At 45.9% G+C, this 24080-nt stretch overlaps 1 protein-coding gene across 1 annotated transcript in view; it reads right to left on the bottom strand.

Annotated features, from left to right (window-relative positions):
- Positions 1-269: 269 nt before the first annotated feature.
- The window catches only part of SRP68 (signal recognition particle 68), a 41544-nt gene continuing 17733 nt past the window's right edge, over positions 270-24080 (bottom strand). Inside the window, exons 9-16 of the mRNA XM_064369568.1 lie at positions 13559-13657; positions 10566-10630; positions 5706-5862; positions 4956-5050; positions 3820-3949; positions 2047-2122; positions 1562-1614; positions 270-1082 (exon numbers count right to left, since the gene is read on the bottom strand). Of these exons, the coding sequence (XP_064225638.1) occupies positions 855-1082; positions 1562-1614; positions 2047-2122; positions 3820-3949; positions 4956-5050; positions 5706-5862; positions 10566-10630; positions 13559-13657 (903 nt within the window). The 3' untranslated portion in view covers positions 270-854. The remainder of the gene's footprint in view (positions 1083-1561; positions 1615-2046; positions 2123-3819; positions 3950-4955; positions 5051-5705; positions 5863-10565; positions 10631-13558; positions 13658-24080) is intronic.

Genomic DNA, 24080 nt, shown 5'->3' with positions numbered 1-24080 from the left:
GACTTCTATTATTGATGTTATAATAGAAGTGAAAAAGGATGACTAAGAAAAAGGGGCCAAAAGAAGGGGATTAAAATGTAATGGCATCTAAAAATTACAGATCGGGAACTCCTTAAAAATAGTGCCTCTAACATCTGCGCCTGGCATCGGCCACACCTCGTTGCCAGGAAGTCAGGTTACACTTTACCTCAGCAGCTTCACACAACCAGGCTCCCGAGGAGAGACCGGGGACCGACGTGAGGGAGGGCACGTAAGAAATGGGCACAGTCTCCATATCTTTGCCTTTTAATATAAGATTTGGTTTCATCATTTCTGAATGTAACACATTTCTTCTAAAAATAGAGCTCTCTGCTTGTTCTGAAACTTCTTAGCGTTCACCGGGAGGTGAAGGGGAATAAGGCTGACTGTAATTCTGGGGTGACGTTGCCAGTTTCATAGTCATAGACAAACTTTTCAAGGGATCCTGGATGCTCACAGCAAGGATGAGTTCATTTCAAATCCACGGTACTGAAGAAGCGCAACAAAGTGTTTCAAGGCCCCAGCTGTGCCTGGCGTGGACTCCTGAACGCATTACCGACCAAACAGGGCACCAGACAGCAGCGGCCCCTCTCCCAGGAGGTACAGGAGGCAGGGTGACCCCGCACACATCTACCAGAAGACGACAGGGTGCTCTCCTAACACACTGGTTAAGAATGTAAGTGTACAAACACAAGATGTAGGAATGCAGGGCTGAAGGTGTAAACTCCTGCCCCGGGCCAATGCAGACCTGGATTTAATATCATGGAACTTGCTGGGATTTTCTCACAATACAGACGAAGAGTCAGAATCTCCCCTGCCCCCGAGGAAGAGCCTGGTTAGCTCCTGAACCCAAAGATGCCCTTGATGTATCCAGTGAGGCCACTCTTGCTCTTCTGTTCCAACTTGTCCTCAAGGGGTGGGAAAGCCACGTGGTTGAGGGCCAGGTCAAAAAACAAAGGCTTGCAGGGGATGGGCTGGAAGCCTGGTGGGAAGTGCACAAGGTTGGCTTGCTTGGTGACCAGGGAAGGGTCCAAGCAGAATGTCTCGAACCGTTCAACCAGAGGCTGGAAGTCAAATCAAAGAGACGTACGTAAGCATCATTGGACACCCTTGGTGGAACATTTCCTGAGTGCCGACTGCCTGGTTTAGAGCTTTACAGGGGCCATCCAGTTAATCGCTCAATCCCGTCAGCCTCCTATGAGGAGGGGCTACCATGTCCCTTGTAGTCAGAGTCACTGAAACCCAGAGAGGCTGAGAGAGGGGCAGGCTAGGCTTGGGGTACGGGTCTGTTGGCCATGTTACAAGATAGAGCTCTTACCCACAGGTGCTACTCTGTATAGCAACAGGTTCCTTAACCTTCTTATTGGGGACGATCTGACATCTAGCAAACTTTATGCAGGAAGCTTTCAGGTTGGGCAAGAGGAGGGAGGGAGGTGAGGGGTTTCCTTAGAAACTAAGGGTCCACTGCTCTACATTGAGCATGCGTTCCTAGTCTGTTACTAATCCTGCTCTGTATTCCTCAAAAACCATGACCCAGACTTACCTTATTGTCCTTGACTTGGAAGGCGGTCTCTGTTTGATGAGAATCATCTGCATCTGAAAGTTTCACAGGGATTCAGTAAGAACAAGGACTTATAACAGCATACTAGTCACAAATGAGGCCTGTCACACACACGGCCCTTACATCCTAAAAGCGAAAGGAGCCAGCATGTGGGGAAGTCAGTCCTGTCTCCTGCTGAGAAGGGGTGCAGATAAACACATCAATCCCAGATCCAACGCTGCTGGCCCAGTGAAGCCAGCACAGTGGCATGAGGACAGTAACAGGAAGGGCCAGGGTAACAGCGCACCTCAAAATGCTCTACACGATCCGGTGCCCAACTGGCACAAGTGGAGGCCAGGAAAAAGAAACATCTTACAGATGAACCGAGACAACCCTTTCAAATCTTAAAACAGTAGTGTGGGGTGTGGGAGAGAAGGGGAGTGACAGGAAGGGGAGTCTGCGGATACAGAGGCCAGGCAGGGGCTCACCAAGGATGGCCGCGGCCTGCAGGGAGCACTTCTCCGACCGCACTTGAGTGATGAGCTCTTGCACATCAGGCAGGTCCTGTAACGATTTAGAAAATGTATACTCCGGAGCCAGGGCCAGCTCAGAGAAGTACACCAAGCTCACCTGAGCTACGCGATCCCACTGCTATTTTCACAGGACATTAGACTTTTTAAATGGTTCTCCCTATTAGAACAAATCAAAACAAAACAAAAATGCTAGCCCGTTTGAAATGCGAAAAGCTATGCCACGGCTTAAGTAATACTGCCTGGAAATAATGATGACGTTGATAACATTAATAAAGTTATCATATACTAAACAGTGTGCCAGGCATTGTTCTAAGCGGTTTACATAATCACTAGCTTAACCGTCTCAATAGTCCCGAGGCAGTTTGCACTCCCATTTTACAGATGAGAAAACAGAAGCATGGAGAGGTCAGGCAATGTGCCGGCCATGCTCCCATGTGGTAGCAAGCTGGGACTCAGGGCTGGGCCCTCTGGCACAGGGGCATAAGCCCTCAGTTGGTTCATCCCACTGCTTCAACGCGGGTGAATTTTCCTGGCCTCAGTCTCTTGCCTGGCACACCAGGAATGATCTGAGACGGTCTGGACACCACAGAACCCATCATGTCTCCATTCTCTGACGCTTCCCCCCAAACCATTCCGCACGAGATCAGGTCCACACTGGTTTGCGCCACATCCCAAGATGATACTCCATGGTGATGACGCTGCCACGCCCGTCACGCCCACCTGCTCCACATCCCTCTGCTCTTTCCTAGCTCTACCTGTCTGGGGCCTCTTCTGCTTCTTCTCCATCTACAGGTGGGCTCCTGCATGCCACTCTGTGGCTACGACAAAACTACAAGTTCTCTGAAGGCAGAAACCGGGTCTCTTCTCTACCCCTCGAGCTTGCACGGTATCCAGCAGCAGCAGCAGCTTTTACGCTGGCGTGACTCCAACGACGGGAACCTTTGCTTCCTTTTCTAAATGGTCTCTACTCATCAAATATACACAGATTCCTTGGACCAGCCGATGCTGCAGTAAGTTCTATATCATCACAGCAGGTCACAAGCTTAAGAAGCTAGTTGTCATTCAATAATCAGTAAAGCTCCGGGCGTGGGAGATGGGAGACAGAGTGAGACTCTGTCTTGGGGGCGGGGGGAGGGGAAGCAAAGCAAGCCTTCCATGGCTGCGCTTTATTTATTTGGAAATGCAATCTTGCTCTTTTTTCTGTTTTGAGACAAATCTCGCTCTGTCACCCAGGCTGGAGTGCAGTGGCACGATCTTGGCTCACTGTAACCTCTGCCTCCTGGGTTCAAGCGATTCTCTTGCCTCAGCCTCCTGAGTAGCTGGGATTACAGAAGGGTGACACCACACCTGGCTGATTTTTGTATTTTTAGTAGACTGGGTTTCACCACGTTGGTCAGGCTGGTATCGGACATCTGACCTAAGGTGATCCACCCGCCTCGGCCTCCCAAAGTGCTGTGATTACAGGGGTGAGCCCCCAGTCTCAGCCTTTTGTTTCTTTTATATCAGAAAAATGCCTTTCCTTCTTCATACCTAAATCATCCTCAGGCCTGGAGCACAGCCATGAGTGACACAGCCTGCAGCTCCTGGGCAGTCAGGGACATACCAGGTCTCATGGGCAGCCAGGGAGGACCAGCCTGAGGTGGAGCCCAGCTGTTGTACCCTCGCAGCTCCCACAGCCGGACTCCATAACCTGCCAGACTTGCAAACGAGGAGAGACCAACGTCTCACCTTTAGGCTGTTCTTGAAGGCGCCAGCATCAGAATTTACTTCATTTGCATATTTCAGGACTCTATCGTACAGGACAAGGGCTTCGCTCCACTTCTTCACCAGCACATAGGACTGAGCAATGAAAAAACACCTGACGGGGAGGGGAAAAGAGCCACAATATTCTAAAGCAGCAATTACCCAAGACCAAGGCTTTCCTTGCAGTTTAGGAAACAGGCTTCTTAACCTGGGATCACTGCATGGGAGCCCCCTTCGTGGGAATGTTCAGATTTGTAGGCTGCCCTGCAGAGATGCTTCCCAGCATCAGAGATGCCCAGGTAGGCCCAACACTGAGCCATGGGTTTTTACTGACTGGCTGACTCTGCAGAGGACGAACAGTTCCCAAAAGGAGCATGGTGAAGTCAGGGACAGGAAGGAAGAACGCTGCCCGGCTCGAACAGAAATCCCACCCCCACATCCACACACCCAAGTTGCAATCATTCATCTCTGCTCATCGTGTTCCCAGAAACAAAACCCACAGAGGGGTCTTCCTGAGTGAAATTCCTCTCCTGGGCTCAGCAGAGCCTGAGCGATGCTGGTCCCTGACAGGACAGAAGGGGCCATGGAGTGAAGATGGGACACACTGGAGCGCCGGAGCACACTGGCGTGTGAGGGCCAGAAGAGGAAGGGGAAGAATGCAGGGCCTCTGCCTTCCATCCTGGCTGCACCCCATCTTGCTGCCCAGCCCATTTCCAAGTTACGAGTGACACAAGTCATTTAAGAAAAGAAACTGAGTTTAGCTTTATCCTGAGTTAGTTCAAGTTCCTTGAACTGGCCACTCTGGTTCTGCTAATTAACACCCCTTCAAGGCTTGCCCCTTTTCCCCTGGGAGGGAGGAGGTAAGTGGAGGAAGCCAAGTTTAACGTGTGCACTCCACTCCCTCTGACCTGGCCAAAGAGCAGACAAGATCACTGGCCGCTACTGGCCACAGCCTTTAGAAATTCCCCTTGCACATGCCGGGCTGACCTTCCTCTGATCACAGGCAGGATAACCATACAATCAAGGCCAACGATCCCATCTGCTGTGGGCCAGATCACGCTCCCAATGCTTATAGAACCTGGGAGGCAGAGGAAGCCTCTGCCCATCCCATGGGACGTTACCTGTAAGCTTTAAATACCAGAGTCTTGAGGCCTATCTCTTTCTGGAAGGCTCTGTCCTCTTCTAAACCAGGAAGCTGGAGCAATTCCACCAGATTCTGTACAACGGATGCAACAAGAAAATTCATGAAGAAATTTTTGACAGAAGACCTTGTAAGAACAGATAAGAGTGAGGAAAAAAAAGCCTGAGCTCAATACAATGGGGAAAAGCCTGTGAGGTGACCTGGCAACAGCCACATCTGGTGTCACCTCCACTCCTCTCTCTGACCTTGGAAATATTTGTCCTTTACAACACAACCCAGAGCTAACCCACCTTCAGAGACTTCTTGGCCCATCTCAGCTGGAAGGGATCTGTTCCGGTGCTGAGCTTTTATTTTGCTGAGCAACTACTCAGATGTCTTGACTGTGTGTGTGTGTGTGTGTGTGTGTGTCTCACAGTCCTACTGACAAACTCCCTGGGCGCCGAGATGGCGTGGAGTCAGGCAGGTATCAGATGCTCTACAGCACCGGGGAGCGTCTTACACGGGTGAAGTGCTCAGTGATGACCTGGGGTCACTATTCTCTACACACCAACATGTCTGAGAGGTAGGGGCTCACAGACTGCAGAACTGGTGTAAGATCTTTGTCTTTTGCCCAGCTACTAATAGGTCCTGCTTGTCACAGCCCTTCCGTGATGCAAAGTTAAGTCATTTTGTGTCCAACACAGGAAAAGGAAAAAGACAGGCCCTTCCCTTCCCGGTCCTCAAGCGTCACCTGTAGGATGATGTCGTAGAGCCGGATCAGGTCCTGGGGCCGGGGGGAGCGCTTGCTGTCATCCTCTGGCTGCTGCTGCAGCAGAGCCCTCTGCAGACCTTTGGCCATGTTCTCATTACGCTTGATTGCCGTTGACAGCTTGATGTAAGTCAGGTAGCTGGAACGCACCCCAAGTCAGCTCAAGTTATACTCAGAGAAGCGGAGGAACTGGGAGGAGGACTGGACGACGAGTTGGGGCTGACCCAGAGGAAGTGGGGGATGGGGTGGGCGGCCACAGCAGGGTCATTTGGCCTGGGCTTCAAGGGACCCTGAATTTGGCTACGTCAAGTGGCAGGTTTGCAGGGGACGTGTATGGGACCTTATGATTTTTGCTTGATTTATACCTTCCGCATCTTTTTTCAAGAACCACACAGTGGAGGAAAACAAAAACACACACACAGAGTGGGTCCCAGCAGGAGGGTCGCTTGAGCCTAGCGTTCAAGGCAGCAGTGAGTTACAGTCACACCACTGCACTCCAGTCTGAGTAACAGCAAAACCCTGACTCTAAACATTAAAAAAAAATAAAACTGGGCCAGGTGCGGTGGCTCACGCCTGTAATCCCAGCACTTTGGGAGGCCGAGGCGGGTGGATCATGAGGTCAAGAGATCGAGACCATCTTGGTCAACATGGTGAAACCCCGTCTCTACTAAAAATACAAAAAATTAGCTGGGCATAGTGGCGCGTGCCTGTAATCCCAGCTACTCAGGAGGCTGAGGCAGGAGAATTGCCTGAACTCAGGAGGCGGAGGTTGCGGTGAGCCGAGATCGCGCCATTGCACTCCAGCCTGGGTAACAAGAGTGAAACTCTGTCTCAAAAAAAACAAAACGAAACAAAAAAAAAAAAACTGGCTGGGCATGGTGGCTCAGGCTTGTGGTCCCAGTACTCAGGAGGCTGAGGTGGGAGGATCACCTGAGCCTGGGAGGCAGAGATTATGGTGAGCCGAGATTGTGCCACTGCATGCCAGCCTGGGTGACAGAGTAAGACCTTGTCTCAAATAAAAAAAGAGATGGCCCATGGATGGCAAGCCAGTTTCTGAAGCAAAGATTAGTGCCCTGACCAGCTCACACTACGAGGACAATATCCTTCCACTGCAGCTGCTCCCACTCACCTGAGGGTCTTCTCTGCTCAGAAAACACTAAGGTACAGTCGCTTGGGTGGTTATGCATACTAACCATGTGTATAAATGGAAGAGACTATTTTAACTGTACCACCTGGCAAGTCCTTTTAATATTTAGGGCTAAAACCATGTTCACTGTCGAAAATCTGTTTAAGCAGCATTTCTGTGTCTAGAGCCCCAGCCCACTCTGGCAGAAGACCAGGGGCCAGAGCTTAGAGAGGATACAAAAGATGCTGGGGACAGGGGACACGGTCGCAGCTGAGGTCAGGGGCTCCACAATGAGCACAGGATCCAGGGACTGTCAAGTTCTGAGCACTGACTGCTGGTCTCTTCTCTACTCTGCTTCCGGAACAAGAGCAGCCTGGTATATCCCGGAGATCTGAACAGCACAACGGAAACATTTCAAGATTCTGGAGTTGGAGCCTTGGTGGAAGGGCAGAGTCAGACACCAAGAGGAGCTTCATGCATGTATGCAGAACTTGCATCTGACAAGCCACATCCTTCAACAGGAGTGGATGACCAAGAATCACTAGACATTTAATCAAGGAAAGCCTCTACCAAGAAGGAAGAGGCCAGAACCAAGAGGGAAGTTCTTCTATGGGGAGAAGAACTTCAAAAAATGATTAACAACCCCAGAAAGATAAGGGAAGGCTGTGCAGTTGTGAAATTAGAATGAGACACTAGGTAACATTCAGCCGGGAGCGGTGGCTCATGTCTGTAATTCCAAGTCTTTGGGAGGCTGAGGTGGGCGGATTACTTGAGGTCGGGAGTTCAAGAACTGCCTGGCCAACATGGCAAAACCCCATCTCTACTGAAAAAAAAACAAAAATTAGCCAGGTGTGCTGGCACATGCCTGTAATCCCAGGTACTAGGGTGGCTGAGGCAGGAGAAGGGTTTGAATCCAGGAGGCAGAGGTTGTAGTGCACCCAGATCACACCACTGCACTCCAGCCTGGGCAACAAAACAAGATTCCGTTTCAAAAAAAAAAAGAGCCAAGCGCAGTGGCTCATGCCTATAAACCCAGCATTCTGCATTTTGGGAGGCTGAGGCAGGTGGATACCTCAGGTCAGGAGATCAAGATCAGCCGGCCATCATTGTGAAACCATGTCTCTACTAAAAATACAAAAATTAGCTGGGCATGGTGGCAGTGCCTGTAATCCCAGCTACTTGGGAGGATGAGACTCAGGAGAATCGCTTGAACCCAGGAAGCAGAGGTTGTAGTGAGCTGAGACAGCGCCATTGCACTCCAGCCTGGGTGACAAGAGTGAAACTCCGTCTCAAAAAAGAGAAACAAAACCAAACATTCAGAGAACACAAAGGAGCTCCTGGATGGTGTCGGCAATGAGAAAGTCTGTGTGAGGTTAGCAGGGAGTCAAGAAGGGTCAAGGCGGGGAGAAGTAGAGTGGAGAGTGGGACACGGTTAACGGTGGAGAGGTACAAAATGATGAAATCCCAAATCTGCATGTTATTTAGAGATACTGAGGTAAATCCCATAGACATGTGTTAAAAGAATTAAAAGTGGATGCTTCTGAGAAACAGGAGAGGTGGTCATGAGATGGATTTTCCTAAAAACCTTTGCAGAAATCAGACTCAAAACAAAAAAAATTATCACGAAATGATATGGGTATTTAGATACAGCTTTCCAAAGTTTTACTGAAATACAAAAGCTGGGCCAGGCATGGGGCTCATGCCTGAAATCCCAGCACTTTGGGAGGCCAAGGCAGGTGGACTGCTTGAGTCCAGGAGTTCAAGATCAGCCTGAACATGCCAAAAACCTGTCTCTACAAAAAATACAAAAAATTAGTGCATGGTGGCACACATAGTCCCAGCCACTTGGGAGGCTGAGGTGGGAGGACTGCTTGACCCCAAAAGGTTGAGGCTGCAGTGAGCTGTGATTGCACTACCACACTACAGCCTGGGCAACAGAGCAAGATCCTGTGTTAAAAAAAAAAGCAGCCTGATTCATCAGTTTACCCCAAAGCTGGCCTCTGCCCTTAACTGAAATCCACAGTATGATACCAGCTATATCTTACGGTGGGAGAATGAATCCATGGGCAAGGGGGCTTCAAAATTTCAAAAGTTTCCTAAGCCTTGTTGAATGTTTCAAAGGGTCTTTTCAAGGTGAGGAAGGTAGATTAACTCCTGATTCTTTGTGGCTGTTAACTACAAACATATCACTTAACCTCCTAGAACCTCACCTTTCTCATCGGGTTGTTGAAACAGACATCATCTAAGGGCCCTTCTTGCTGAGTCCTCTGGCGGAACATTTTATGTGAATTTGACATTCGCATAAAACTCCTAAGGTAAAGCTTAAGGGTAAAGAAGGGAGTTTTTGTGGTTTTGCTTTTATAGGAATATGGAGAGGGGTAGGGGAATGGCTAAGGATATTGTCAGGTTCACCATATAAATTACAAGCAGTCACTAAGAAATCAAAATTTCAAGGTCAAATGGAAAAGAGAATCTGATGGGAAGTGGAGTTTTCCTAACAATCTTACTTCTCCCTCTACATTTCAAAAAAAGTCACTCTTCTTCTCTTCTGTAAAACAAAATGACTCATCTTTTTAAAAAATGAAACTTGATAAGGTGATTCTACTTTATTCATTTCTGAGACAGGGTCTCACTCTGTTGTTCAGGCTGGAGTGCAGTAGCACGATCATGGCTCACAGCCTAGATCTTGTGGGCTCAAGCAATTCTCCTGCCTAAGCCTCCCAAGTAGCTGGGACTTATGGGCATGCATCACCATGTCTGGCTAATTAAAAAAAGTTTTTTTTGCAAAGATGGGTTTCCCCCAGGCTGGTCTTGAATACCTGAACTCAAGTGATCCACCTGCCTTGGCTGCCTAAAGTGCTGGGACGAGGTGACTTTAACATGTACATGAAGGAGGAAAGGGACAAGAATTGTCAAGACACCCCCGAGGACAAACCTGGAGAGGAGAACTTGCTCTATCAGGTGTCGAGATTGACACAAAGTTATATAATGCACTGTGATGGTCCAAGTACAGACAAATAAATCAATGGAGCAGAAGAGTCCAGAGAAAGAGCACACATGGAGAAAGTGGGACCCATGCCTGGCAGAGCTGCGCTGCAGGTCCACAGGGAAAGGATGCAGTGATCAATAAATCACTCCAGAACAACCTATTATCTTCATGGAAAAAAGAGAAGCAGATCCTTATCTTCCACAAAAATAAACTCCAGATGGAGTTAAACTTGAGTTGAAATTAAACTTCAGTGTGAAATGGACAATTTTAACACATTCAAAACACAGAGACTCAGTCTCAAAAAAAAAAAAAAGAAAAGAAATTTTAAATGTAGACCAGGTGCAATGGTTTATGCCTGTAATCCCAGAACTTTGGGAGGCTGAGATGAGCAGATTGCTCAAGTCCAGGAGTTCAAGACCAGCCTGGGCAACATGGCAAAACCCTATCACTACAAAAAAAAAAAAAAAAAATTTAGCTGGGTGTAGTGGTGCATGCCTATAGTCCCAGCTACTTGGAGGAGGCTGAGGTGAGAGGATTGACTGAGCCGGGACACTGAGGCTCCAGTGAGCCAAGATCATACCACTGTACTCCAGCCTGGGCAAGAGTGAGACTCTATCTCAAAAAAAAGAAAGAAAGAAAGAAAGAAATTATAAACATAATGTATAATCTTTTGTTCAAATGATCTTTTAACAATATTAAAAAGTAGAAAAATTAAAATAACTCTTACCTGTGCAAGTACTGAAGATTAGACACCTTCCCTGACTCTCCATCAAGGATGTAATCTCTCTGTTTCTGCAGAAAGTGAAAAAGGTAGAAAGTAAAGCAACTGATGCTCTCTGTTGCTCTGACCATCTCACGCAATGGTGGGGTCTCTGAGGTGCCCTCAACATAGACACAGACTCCTCAAATAAGACAGGAGTCCTCAAATATCAAAGCTCTACTACTTGACATAATCTAGAATGACAGTGGCACTCAAGTTGTCACTGGCATCTAAAAACTGACCTCAAATAAGAGAACTGAGGGTAAAGGACAGATGAGACTTCCTGTCCACTCCTCCCAGTGCCTCATCCCAAAGCACTGAAATCACACTCCACAGTCCATGGCTCTGAGTGAAGGTGGAGGCCATAGATCCCAGTTCCACCCCTGTGCTGGCAGAGCCTGCCTTTTGTGGCTGGCTTAATAATGTATCCCCAGAGCTGTTTGCGTCCTAGCCTCTGGAATCTGTGAAGATGTTACAATATACGGTAAGAGAGAGAGACTCTGCAGGTGTGATTAAGTTCAGGATCTCTGAATTATCTGAGTGGGCCTAAGGTAATCCCAGAGTCCTGAGAAGAGGGAGGCACATGGAGAAGTGATGGAGAAGATGTAGGAATGGAAGCAGAGGGGAGAGGAGCTGATGGCTTTGAAACACAAGCCGAGGGCCACAAGCCAAGAACTACGGGCAGCCGCTAGGAGCCAGGAGATGCATTCTTGGGAATACTGGAAAAAGATTCCCCCAGGGCTTCTAAAGGAACACAGCTCTGTGAACTCATGAGATTCTGACCTCTGGAAGTATAAGATAATGCATTTGTATCATCTTAAACCATTAAGTCTGTGGTAATATGATCGCAGCAATAGGAAATCAAAGTGCCTTGCAGCACCAAACTCCTTACATTCTGTGACATATCTCCCAACTGCCATGCATTCAAGGTGAGTGACAGTGACGGGGCTGGAACCCTGTAGGTACCTCTGTTAAGTCGATGAAGGGAAGAACAACACATAAAGGCAGCCTAAAGGGGCAAGGAAGCAGGAGACTCCTTAGAGAAAGCAGTGATTGAAAAAAAAAAGTTCATACTCAAAGCTCTGTGGCAGATGCTGAAAAAAATAGTTGCAAAGCAACACTCAAAGTTACTGTTGTTTAATGGGTATGGAGTTTCAGTTTTACAAAATGAAGAGAGTTCTGGAGATGGACTGGTGGTGACGGTTGTGCATGATAAAAGTATTTAATTACTACTGAACCGTACACTTAAAAATGGTTAAGGTGGTATGTTTTGCGTATTACATTTTTTACCACAATAAAAATAAATTTTTATGAAGAGCCAATACTTAATTAACTATCAAAACTTACAGCTGGCTGGGCGTGGTGGCTCACACCTGTAATCCCAGCACTTTGGGAGGCCGAGGTGGGCAGATCATGAGGTCAGGAGTTTGAGACCAGTCTGACCAACATGGAGAAACCCCATCTCTACTAAAAATACAAAATTAGCCGAGCACATGCCTGTAATCCCAGCTACTCGGAAGGCTGAGGTAGAAGAATCACTTAAACCTGGGAGGCAGAGGTTGTGGTGAGTCGAGATTGCACCATTACACTCCAGCCTGGAGAACAAGATTGAAACTTCATCTCCAAAAACAAAAAAAAACCTTACAGCTGCAAGTATCCAATATTTAGAAACTGCAGAGGTCTCTGTGGGCTAGGATGGTGCAGGCAGTGGGCTAGGATGGTGCAGGCATGCCTTTCAGAGATGGTAAGCTATGAGCTGGACCTTGAAAAACAGGTGAGGTTTGGACAGGTGAAGAAGGGCAGGAAAGATTATCCAAGTGTGAGAAAGGAGGGGAATGAGAACAGTGTAATGCACTGGGGGGAAAGGCATTACTGAGATGACGGTAAGTGGAACAGCTTGAGGCAGAGGACTCAGAAGATGGAGCAATGTACAAGGCTGGGAAGAGACTGAGGAAGGCTTGTACACCAGCTGAAGTCTGAACTCAGAGACCAGCAGTCTCTAAGTAGGGCACATAAAACCCAGGGATTCTGGGTATGAAAAGAAAATTAGAATTTCCATTTCTATTTATTTCATTCAAAAAAGCCCTTATTTTAATGCATTTTATGTATGATAAATTAGTCAAATAATAAGATATATAATTCATAAATAAACACATCAGTGGTGCAGGCTGAATGCTGCTCATGGGGCTTATCATCATAAAAGTTTGGAGGCTACCACTCAATACCTAGAGGAAATCACTGGGCTTTTTTTTTTTTTTAGAGATGGGGTTTCACCATGTTGGCCAGGATGGTCTTGATCTCTCGACCTCATGATCTGCCCGCCTCGGCCTCCCAAAGTGCTGGGATTACAGGCGTGAGCCACCATGCCCAGTTAATTACTGGGCTTTTTATAATTAGACAGGGAAACTACATTTAGGAAGATTCCATTTGTACTTTGCAAAAGAAAGGCCTGGAGGAAGGAGCCGAGACCAAGACAGAAGCAGCAGTCAGGAGACCTTCATAGTTGCCTAGGCGCAAGAAGAAAAGCGAAATAGAAACAGGCAAATCAACAACAGGCACAAGGCACCGCAAAGGGAGAAGAAAGTGGGCTTGGTGACAGGGAGAAAAGAGACAAACAGATCTGAGATTTTCAGCCTAGATGCCTGAAGGAATCACAGGGATAGTATTTTTAGAAAAAGGAGGCACTGAGAGGTCCACCTGGAGACAAATTTGAGATGACAGGCTTAACAGTCCACATAGGAAACCATTAGGAAGAACAGGGGAGAGAAAAATTAATTTCTGAATGTGATGGAGCCCAGAGGCCCTTTTTTGTCCTGACTACCACACCTTAAAAAACAACAACAAAACCCAGTGGCCAAGAAGCAGTGCACTCAGAGCACTGGGGTCCACCTGAGAAGGGGTCACAGGCTGAGCTGGACCCCACCCAGAGCAAGCACCAGGGCTCCGGCTCAGGGTCCTACCTGATCTGGCTTGAGCTCCTCCCGAACCACCTGGATGGCGTCCCGACACTCGCTGAGCATGGATTCAAACAGGCGCTCCTTGGTTTCTTCGCTTTCAGCCTAAACAAGGGCAGATCAAAGTAAGAAACTTTCCTTTGAGCAAACCACAGTCATCTAATGTGAGGAAAGCAAAATCACGCTTGGAGTCTGACCACACACTCACTCCACACCAGAGACCATTTTAATTGTTACTATTCTCTACCGTATGTTTTCTTTTCTTTTTTTTTTTGAGACGGAGTTTCACTCGATACCCAGGCTGGAGTGCAATGGCGCGATCTCGGCTCACCGCAACCTCCGCCTCCTGGGTTCAAGCAATTCTCCTGCCTCAGCCTCCCGAGTAGCTGGGACTACAGGCGTGCCCCACTATGCCCAGCTAATTTTTGTATTTTTAGTAGAGACGGGGTTTCACCATGTTGACCAGGATGGTCTCGATCTCTTGACCTCGTGATCCACCCGCCTTGGCCTCCCAAAGTGCTGGGATTACAGGCGTGAGCCACCGCGCCCGGCCGACCATATGTTTTCTTATAGCGTTACTCATTATTCATATGGAAAGGGGAGTTACATTTTTAAAGTAAACATGCTGAAAAAACTGCATAACTGATCTGAAACTTAGCAAGGCTTTATGTCTCTTCCTAGCACAGAACTTCCTGCTACTTCCCTCCAGCACTTTGCCCTCTGCCCAGGACCTGGCACTCCTTGAGGGGCCTTACAGACTGAACTCGGGGCACTCACACTGAAGCACAGCACACCAGAAGTTTCTTTATCTTGTCCTTCCAGAACAAACTGTCAAGTTCTACTGTAGGCCAACAAAATTACCCATTACAAATGTAACCCAATCAAAGATGATTTCTTTTAGGTCCAAGCAAGTAATAAAAATGACTAATCACCATCCTGGCTAACATGGTGAAACCCTGTCTTTACTAAAAATACAAAAAATTAGCCAGGCATGGTGGCATGTGCCTGTAGTCCCAGCTATTTGGGAGGCTGAGGCAGGAGAATTGTTTGAATTCAGGAGGTGGAGGTTGCAGTGAGCCAAGATCGCGCCACTGCACTCCAACCTGGGCAACAGAGGGAGACTGTCTCAAAAAAAAAAAAAAGACTAATCAATACCCACCAAAAAGATGGTTCTCCTAAATATCATACTAACTTCACCACAGACATGCTGCACTCAGATATTCCACATGACTACTCTGAGAACAACTTTTAGGACAGACAAGGTTCACATGCATGAGACGACAGTCTTTGCACAAGTACTGGGCGTCATCCATCTGCTACACAGTTGGGGTAAGTGAAAAAGTGATTCACTAACTGAATACCTGCCAAGCCACATTCTCATCCTAAAGAATCAGACTGAGCAGATAGAAATGGACAAAAGACAGAAAGGAGATGAACCTGTGTGACTGGCAGACCCACTATGAAATTAAAACATCAACATTCCATTATGATATTTGACTTCCCATAGAAATAAGCACTCAATCTGAAAAAAAAGTCTTAATATTCAACTGACCTCTAAGAAAACGCAAAGGAAAATTCAGTACTGCCCACTCCTTTAAGAGATGGGTGGTGGGGGGGCGCTTAAAGAAAAATATTTTTTCTTCTCTTAAGAAAGCTTTTCTTAAAAGTTCTTAAGAATCTTTTTCTTCTCTTTTCCTAGTCTCCAGTGTGAAAAAAAATCTTCCTTGTAACGTACCCAATATAAATCAAACATACTTTTCCACTTACAAGTTACTTGACTTTCCTGTTGTTCACTAACTTGGGAACGAACTGGGGCAGAGTCATCCAATAAACGTAGTAAAGCAAACAGGGCCACCACTGACTCCCAGAAACACCAGAGCAGCGCTGTCCAACAGACTCTCTGCCATGGGAAATATCCTCTATGTGCACTGTCCAATACACACACTAAGCACTCAGAAGTTTTATTAATTTATCTTTTATTAATTTATTTTTTTGAGACAGAGTCTCACTCTGTTGCCCAGGCTGGAGTGTAGTGGCACAATCTTGGCTCACTGCAACCACTGCCTCCCAGGTTCATGCAATTCTCCTGCCTCAGCCTCCCGAGTAGCTGGGACTATAGGCACCCGCCCCCATGCTTGGCTATTTCACCATGTTGGCCAGGCTGGTCTCTAACTCCCAACCTCAGATCATCTGCCTGCCTTGGCCTCCCAAAGTGCTGGGATTACAGGCATGAGCCACCGTGCCCAGCAGGAAGTTTTATTAATTTAAATTTCAATAACCACATGTGTTGAGTGACTACTGCACTGGACAGTGCAGCACTGGGGCACATACTTCATAAAATATCGTTGGCCAATCCCAGGTTGGCAAGATTCTTTAGAATCACTTCATCAACCTTACTGGCCTAATTTTTCAAAGTACAAATCTGTGGAATAGTGCTGCTGTATAATACTCAGCAATTGGAAGAAGCTACATGAATCTGGAGTACTAAAAACTTGAGTAAGACATGTGAATGGTGGGAAGTGGGGAGCAATGGGAGGGAGAGCTTTAGGACAAATACCTAATGCATGTGGAGCTGAAAACCTAGATGACAGGTTGATAGGCGCAGCAAACCACCATGGCACACATATACCTATGTAACAAACCTGCATGTTCTGCACATGCATCCCAGAACTTAAAGTAAAAAAAAAAAAAGACGTGATGGACTCAGCACAGCTTCAGAAACACACATGGAGTCAGAAGCAGTGGGTCACACCTGTGATCCCAGCACTTTGGGAGGCAGAGGTAGGCAGATTGCTTGAGTCCAGGAGTTCAAGACCAGCCTGGGCAACATGCCAAAACCCCATCTCTACAAAAAATGCAAAAATATTAGCCAGGTGTGGTAGTGCATGCCTGTGGTCCCAGCTATTCAGGAGGTTAAGGTGGGAGGACCACCTGAGCCCAGGAGATGAAGGCTGCGTGAGCCGAGATCACTCTGCCACTGCATTCCAGCCTGGGTAACAGAGTGAGACCCTGTCTTGGGAAAAAAAAAAAAAAAAAAAAGGAAAGAAAAAAGAAACACACTATACCAGAGCCACACTCTCAGCAGAAAGGATGAGCTACAGTGCCTGTTTTAATTCCATGCAATCCAACAAACATGCCACCAACACCCTTCTCAGATAGGTGGGGTTCAGTGGCTGGGACAATGGGTGTTCAAGAAATGAACAAACTTCGTCTTACCAGCTACACAGGATTTGCCTCTTTTCCTGTAGGTAGGGTACAGTTCAAGTTTAAAACTTACAAGAAGATAAAATGCCAAACCTCTTGACGGCCACGTATTACCTCTGCTCCCTTCGACTAAGCCTCTGCATCAAGGTGCTGAAACCAGCAAACATCCCCACTGCTTCCACAAAACTCTAAGTTCCCACTGGGCATTTTACAAACATCTTAAAAAGCAATGAAGGAAAAAGTCTATTTGAAGGGGAGGACTTAAGCCACTTGTGTTTTTCTTATGACACCCACGCTGCAATGACTCAGACCACTAATCTCTGAAGAAGAAGCTCTCATCATTCTCCCTGGGCAGGACAAAATGTCTGCAAACAGGAAGCCCTCAATATATTTTGCTATTTACATTTTTATTCTATAAATTTGTATTTGAGGGTGAGACAATTCCTAAAAGGAATAAGAAACTCCTCTCAACACACAGAGGCAGGATTCCTGGCCACCTGTATGCCGACCTTCTCCGCCAGCCAGTGGATCAACCGGGACGTGCTCCTAAACACAAGTGGCAAGCTCCCTGCACAAAAATTTGTGGTCTGACCAGACCTTTTCCCAGGTGTGCCTATGACAGGGAGAAATCTTAAGCCCAGAAGTAATATGTTACTGATTAGTCCAAATGAATCAATCAATCCTAGGTCAGTTTTTACAAAACTCAAAACCTTCAGGAGGCTTTTCTGCAGTTCAGGTTTTCTCATCAGGCTCAGTTTCAAAGCTGACCGGTGCAGAGGAAACTGAGCTGCGGTGTAGCCTGATGTACAGACCTCCTGCTATTAAAAACCACATTCTCAGATTGTTTTCACTTGTCTATGGAATGCTGGAAGGTGGTGGTATGACTAAGAGACACACAAGGCAAGTCTGACCGCATTCCCCACCACACCCCTACTATGGGGACAGGAATCAAACCTTACCCAGCCCACTGAGGTCTAGGAAAAAACACATGGAAATCTGGTAAAGAAGGAAACAAAACTCACTTGAGAAAAAAAAAAAAAAAAAAAAAAAAAAAAATATATATATATATATGTGTGTGTGTGTGTGTGTGTGTATATATTTTTTTTTTTAAAGAAAAAGATAGTCTTTCTTCCACTCAAACATTAAAACATTAACTATAACTTGAGAATAAGAATCACCAAGCCTGCAGATATTTAAAATCTGTCCTCCTTGCAGAAAGAGCTATCTAAAAATAATCTCTCAATGCCACTAGTGACAAGTCAGGAGTGATCAAGCATTAAAGAAAACAAAATAGCAATCCCAGCACTTTGGGAGGTCAAGGCAGGAGCATTACCTGCGGCCAGGAGTTTTAGACCAGCCTGGGCAACACAGTAAGAACCCTCATCTCTACAAAAAATAAAACACTAGGCCAGGTGCAGAGGTTCATGCCTATAGTTCTAGCATTTTGGAGGCTGAGGAAGGAGGATTGTTTGGGACCAGCCTGGGCAACACAGTGAGATCCCCCTCTCTACAAAAAATTAGGCCAGGCGCTATGGCTCACAACTGTAGTTCCAGCACTTTGGAGGCTGAGGCAGGAGGACTGCTTGATCCAGGAGTTTGAGACAAGCCTGGGCAACAAGGCAAGATCCCGTCTCTACAAAAAATTTAAAAATTAGTTTGGTGTGGTGAAATGCGCCTGTAGTCCCAGCTATTCTGGAGGCTGAGGCAGAAGAATCGCTTGAACCTGGGAGGCAGAGGCTGCAGTGAGCCTAGATCGCACCATTGCACTCCAGCCTGGGCAACAAGAGCGACACTCTGTCTTTAAAAAAAAAAGAAGAAGAAGAAAAGAAAATTCCAATTCTATAAAAAATAAGATAAAAATAATTTTTTAAAAAAGAAAGACACCAAAATCAACTACCCTCTATCTCTAAGTCATAGTTCTGTTTCCAGAACAGAGAACAACAAAATAATGAGAACTGTATTCCTCCAATCTGAATATGAAAAAAAAAGAACAAATAATTAGAACTGGCCAGGTGGGAAAGGCCCATGTTATATCCAGCCAAATAATCTAACAGTGGCACCAAAGGGAAACTGGTTCTTCCTGGGACCATCCTCAATCGGCCAAAGGGCATGTTTCCCATTTATATCCCATGGTTCCATAGCTATTTAATCACTGACAGTGCTACACCTGACACCTGGGATTTAACTAGGCATCACTTGACACCATCATTAAATTACTTTACTTACTGGTTTGACTTGAGATGTATATGATGATACAGGACATTAGGTATTTAGTGGTTTTTAAAGTTAAAACCTACCAAGAGGCCCTGGGGTCAGTACATTTTGTTTGACCCACATCTTTTACACCTACCACATTACTTAAAAGCTATGTAAGAGGTGACCCTAAGGCCTATGTAAGATACTTAAAAAGCAGAGATAAACTGGGATGGTGGAATGCACTGATAACCCCAGCTACTTGGACGGAGTTTGAGACCAGCCTGGGCAACACAGCAAGACCGTGACTCAAAAAACCCCCAAAACCGAACAACAACCAAGGAATAACTGCATAAACTGTAACCAGCAGATTAACAACACTTTAATAGTAGAAAACACTCTGATGCTACAAACATTAATAAAGGAATATCTTATAAACTTTGTGCCAATAAATTTAACAACTTACACAACATAAATTCCTTACCAAAGAAAACTTATCCAAACCAACACAAAATGAAATTTAAAAGTGCACAGCCCTTTATCTCTTTAAAAAATTGAATTTGTATAAAATAAGCAAAAATAAATTTTAACAGCTTTCCCATAAAGAAAATTCTAGGCCCAAGGGTTTCACTGATGATTTGTAACAAACATTGAAGGGAGAAAAATACTATTATTACATAAACTATTTCAGAAAACAGAAAGGAGAAACAGTTCCAAACCTATCTAATAAGGTCTGTAAATCCAGATATCAGACTCTGAAAATCACATGACATGGGCTGGCTCGGGGGCTCACACCTAATTCCGGCACACTGGGAGGCGGAGGTACATAGATCACTTGAGCCTAGGTGTTTAAGACCAGCCTAGGTAACATGGTGAAACCCTATCTCTACAACAAATACAAAAGTTAGCTAGGCATGGTGGCATGTGCCTGTAGTTCCAGTTACTTGGGATACTGAGCTGGGAGGATTGCTTGAGCCCAGGAGGCAGAGGCTGCAGTGAGCCTTGATCACACCACTGCACTACAGCCTGGGTGAAGGAGGAAGAACCTGCCTCAAAAAAAAAAAAAAAAAAGAAAGAAAGAAAGAAAGAAAGAAAATTATAGGCTATTATTCCCCATGAAAATAAATAAGTGCACAAATTGTTAACATGTTGACAAATAAAACCCAGCAATATATAAAAAGTATACTATATCATAACTAAATGGGCTTAACTCAGATATGCAAGACTGGGTTAACAGTGAAAATTCATCAGTGTAATTCATTATGTTAACAGGTTTCTTCCTCCTTCAGCTTTTTTCTTTCCAAATCACAAGATCTCAAACTGTCCTCATATGGTTCCTCCCAATCTTTTAAACTCATGTACAAACACTCCACTGTCTCTTGTGGAAGAGCAATTAAAAGCCCCTACAAAGCTGGGCTCAGTGTCTCACGCCTGTAATTCCAGCACTTTGGGAGGCGGAGGTGGGTAGATCACGAGGTCAGGAGTTCGAGACTAGCTTGGCCAAGATGGTGAAACCCCGTCTCTACTAAAAATACAAAAAAAAATTGGCTGGGTGTGGTCGCATGCGCCTGTAATCCCAGCTACTTGGGAGGCTGAGGCAGGAGAATCACTTGAACCTGGAGGTTGCAGTGAGCCGAGATCATGCCATTGCACTCCAGCCTGGCTGACAGTGAGAATCCATCTCAAAAACATAAATAAATAAAAATAAAATAAAATAAAAGTCCCTACAGGCTGGGTGTGGTGGCTCATGCCTATAATCCCAGCACTTTGGGAGGCTGAGGCAGGTGGATGACCTGAGTTTGAGACCAGCCTGACCAATATGGTGAAACCCCATCTCTACTAAAAATATAAAAATTAGGTGGGCATGGTGGCAGGTGCCTGTAGTCCCAGCTACTCAGGAGGCCGAGACAGGAGAATTGCTTGAATCTGGGAGGTGGAGGCTGCAGTGAGCTGAGATCATGCCACTGTACTCCAGCCTGGGTGATAGAGCGAGACTCCATTTCAAAAAAAAAAAAAAAAAAAAAGCCCCGACAATATTCCTACTATGCCTGCATATCACGATTTTTACTGGCACAGTCAGGTTTCTTAACAACACAATCTGAATGAATAACCACTTCATTCAGCAGAGAAAGCCTGCAGCAGCTGGGGCACAAAACCTTGGTTACTGATTCTGACTTATCTTCATCATAGAACCCTGGACCAATCTTCCGTGTATCTGCATAAAATGGGCATGGAGTGAAGAGCGCTGAACCTGTGTGCAGAAGTGCCTGTATGTTTACATTTTATTTCTGAGACAGAGTCTTGTTCTTGTTGCCCAGGCTGGAGTGTAATGGCACAAACTCAGCTCACTGCAACCTCTGCCTCCAGGATTCAAGCGATTCTCCTGCCTCAGCCTCCCGAGTAGCTGGGATTACAGATGCCTCCCACCATGCCTGGCTAATTTTTTTTTTTTTTGTATTCTTAGTAGAGAAGGAGTTTCTCCATGTTTGGCCAGTCTGGTCTCGAACTCCTGACCTCATGATCCGCCTGCCTAGGGCTCCCAAAGTGCTAGGATTACAGGCGTGAGCCACAGCGTCCAGCAAGACCTTCAATTTTGAAAGCAATGGCTTCACCTGCAGTTCTAAAACGTTTTCTTCTCTTGGTCCAATTTAGTCCAAATTGAATTATGTCATGAATAAAAAAAACCCATCCCCACAGAAGTCTTCATTCTCTCATCATGTATAAAAAGCAAGAGAAAGGTAATTTTTTTTTTTTTTTAATTTTTGGAGACAAGAGTTTTACTGTGTTGCTCAGGCTGGAGTACAATGGCGCAATCTCAGCTCACTGCAACCTCCGCCTCCCAGGACAAGCGATCCTCCCGAGTAGCTGGGATTACAGGACATCCCTCCTCCTACTCCTCCCACCTGGGGAGCCCAACTAATGTACTGAAACAGAGATGATCCAACTGCTGAAAACTATGTGTTTCAGTTAAGATGCTGTTTTCTCTTTTCTTTTTTTTGAGACAGAGTCTTGCTCTGTCACCCAGGCTAGAGTACAATGGGTGTGACCTGGCTCACTGCAACCTCTGCCTCCTGGGTTCAAACAATTCTCTGCCTCAGTCTCCTGAGTAGCTGGGATTACAGGCACCCACCACCATGCCCAGCTAATTTTTGTATTTTTAGTAGAGAGAGGGTTTCACTATCTTGGCCATGCTGGTCTTGAACTCCTGACCTTGTGATCCACCCGCTTTGGCCTCCCAAAGTGCTGGGATTACGTGCGTGAGCCACCGCACCCAGCCCTTGTTTTCTTTTTTAAAGAGACAAGCTCTTGCTCTGTCACCCAGGTTGGGTACAGTGGCAAAATCATAGCTCACTGTAACCTTGAACTCCTAGGCTCCAGGGATCCTCCTGACTCAGCCTCCCAAAGTGTTGGGATTACAGGCATGAGCCACTGCAACTGGTCCTGCTTGTTCAGTCTTTATTAGGGGCCCGGGACTCTGCTTGTATACTCTGTTAAGTAAAACTGCATTTAGCTATTCACCAAAGTCAAATAAAGCAATTCTATTATTAGCTTTCCTGATGAATCTAAGACGATATGTGGAAAAGTTCCAGAAACATGAACTTTGGAGTCAAAAGGGTGTGGTTTTAAAGCAAAGCATTGCTTATCAAATATATGACAGTGGGTAAATTAGTGTCCTTGAGACCAGCTTCCCCATTTGGAAAATGAGAGCATCACCCACCCCAGAGGGTTAATAAGACACCAGTATTAAGCAGTGCATCTGGGTAAGGAGGACCATTACCTTCCATCCTCATCTCTGTGGAGTCTCTGTCCAGGCGAATAACAAGCATTTTTTTTTTAACTATAAAATAACATGAAAAATTCTTACAACATGTTAATAAAAACAGGACACAGGCCAGACGAGGTGGCTCATGCCTGTAATCCCAGCACTTTGGGAGGCTGAGGTGGGTGGATCACAAGGTCAGAAGTTCAAGACCAGCCTGGCCAAGATGGTGAAACCCCATCTCTACTAAAAATAAAAAAATAAAAAATTAGCCGGGTGTGTGGTGCACACCTGTAATCCCAGCTACTCAGGAGGCTGAGGCAGAGAATTGCTTTAACCTGGGAGGCGGAGGCTGCAGTGAGCTGAGATCAGGCCACTGCACTCCAGCCTGGTGACAGAGTGAGACTCTGTCTCAATTTAAAAAACCAAAGAAAACAAATAAAAAAAACCAGGATACAAAACTATATCTTAGTATAATTCCAACAAGGGAAAAAACCACATAAGAACTCTCATGAATGTAAAAAAATAAATAAATAAAAGAAAACAGTGCTTTCCTTTCAGAATGACATCATATCAATGAAGGCACATGGGAAGTGAGACTGTAAGTTGATCTTTAGATAATTAAATTTAATTTCAATAGTTTTCAGGGGAACAGGTGGTTTTTAGTTACATGGATAAGTTCTTCTGTGGTGATTTCTGAGACTTTGGTACACCTGTCACCCAAGCAGTGGACACTGTACCCAATGTGTAGTCTCTTATCTCTCGCCCCCTTCCCACCCTTTCCAAATTGATCTTCTTAAAACATCAATGTATTTTCTAAACTTTAAGCGTTATTAACTTTGTTTTTTTTGGAGACAGAGTTGCACGCTGCTATCCAGGCTGCAGCCTCAAGCTCCCAGGCTCAAGTGATCCTCTTGCCTCAGCCTCCGAGTAGCTGGGACTACAGGTGCACGCCACCACGCCTGGCTAAATTTTTTCAAAGAGATGGGGTTTCACCATGTTGCCCCGGCTGGTCTCAACTACTTAGCTCAAGTGATCCTCTTGCCTCCATCTCTCAAAGCGCTAGGATTACACGCATGAGCCACCGTGCCAGCAGTGACTTTTCAAAATCACTTAACAAATGTTAGCTTTTCTTGTTTTTTATTTGGTACATGTCTGTAGCCCCACTCTGAAAGAGCCCTCATTTAACTTGCCCCTGTGGATCTCTCTCCCTCAACTGCTCTTCCAGTCAGAATTCCTGCCCCACTGTCTCTGCTGCTGGGCACTGAACTGAGGATGAGGTGATTTCTTTCTCCCAGCATTTACCACTTTAAACCAAAGCATTAACCCAATCACATAATATAAATGGTTGCTACCAGAGCCCTTGTCCTG

This window comes from Aotus nancymaae, unplaced genomic scaffold, assembly GCF_030222135.1.
Source record: "Aotus nancymaae isolate 86718 unplaced genomic scaffold, 86718_ANA_hifiasm-v0.15.2.pri h1tg000089l, whole genome shotgun sequence".
In the NCBI taxonomy this organism is placed as follows: Eukaryota; Metazoa; Chordata; class Mammalia; order Primates; family Aotidae; genus Aotus; species Aotus nancymaae.
This window is presented reverse-complemented; position numbering and strand designations above follow the sequence as displayed.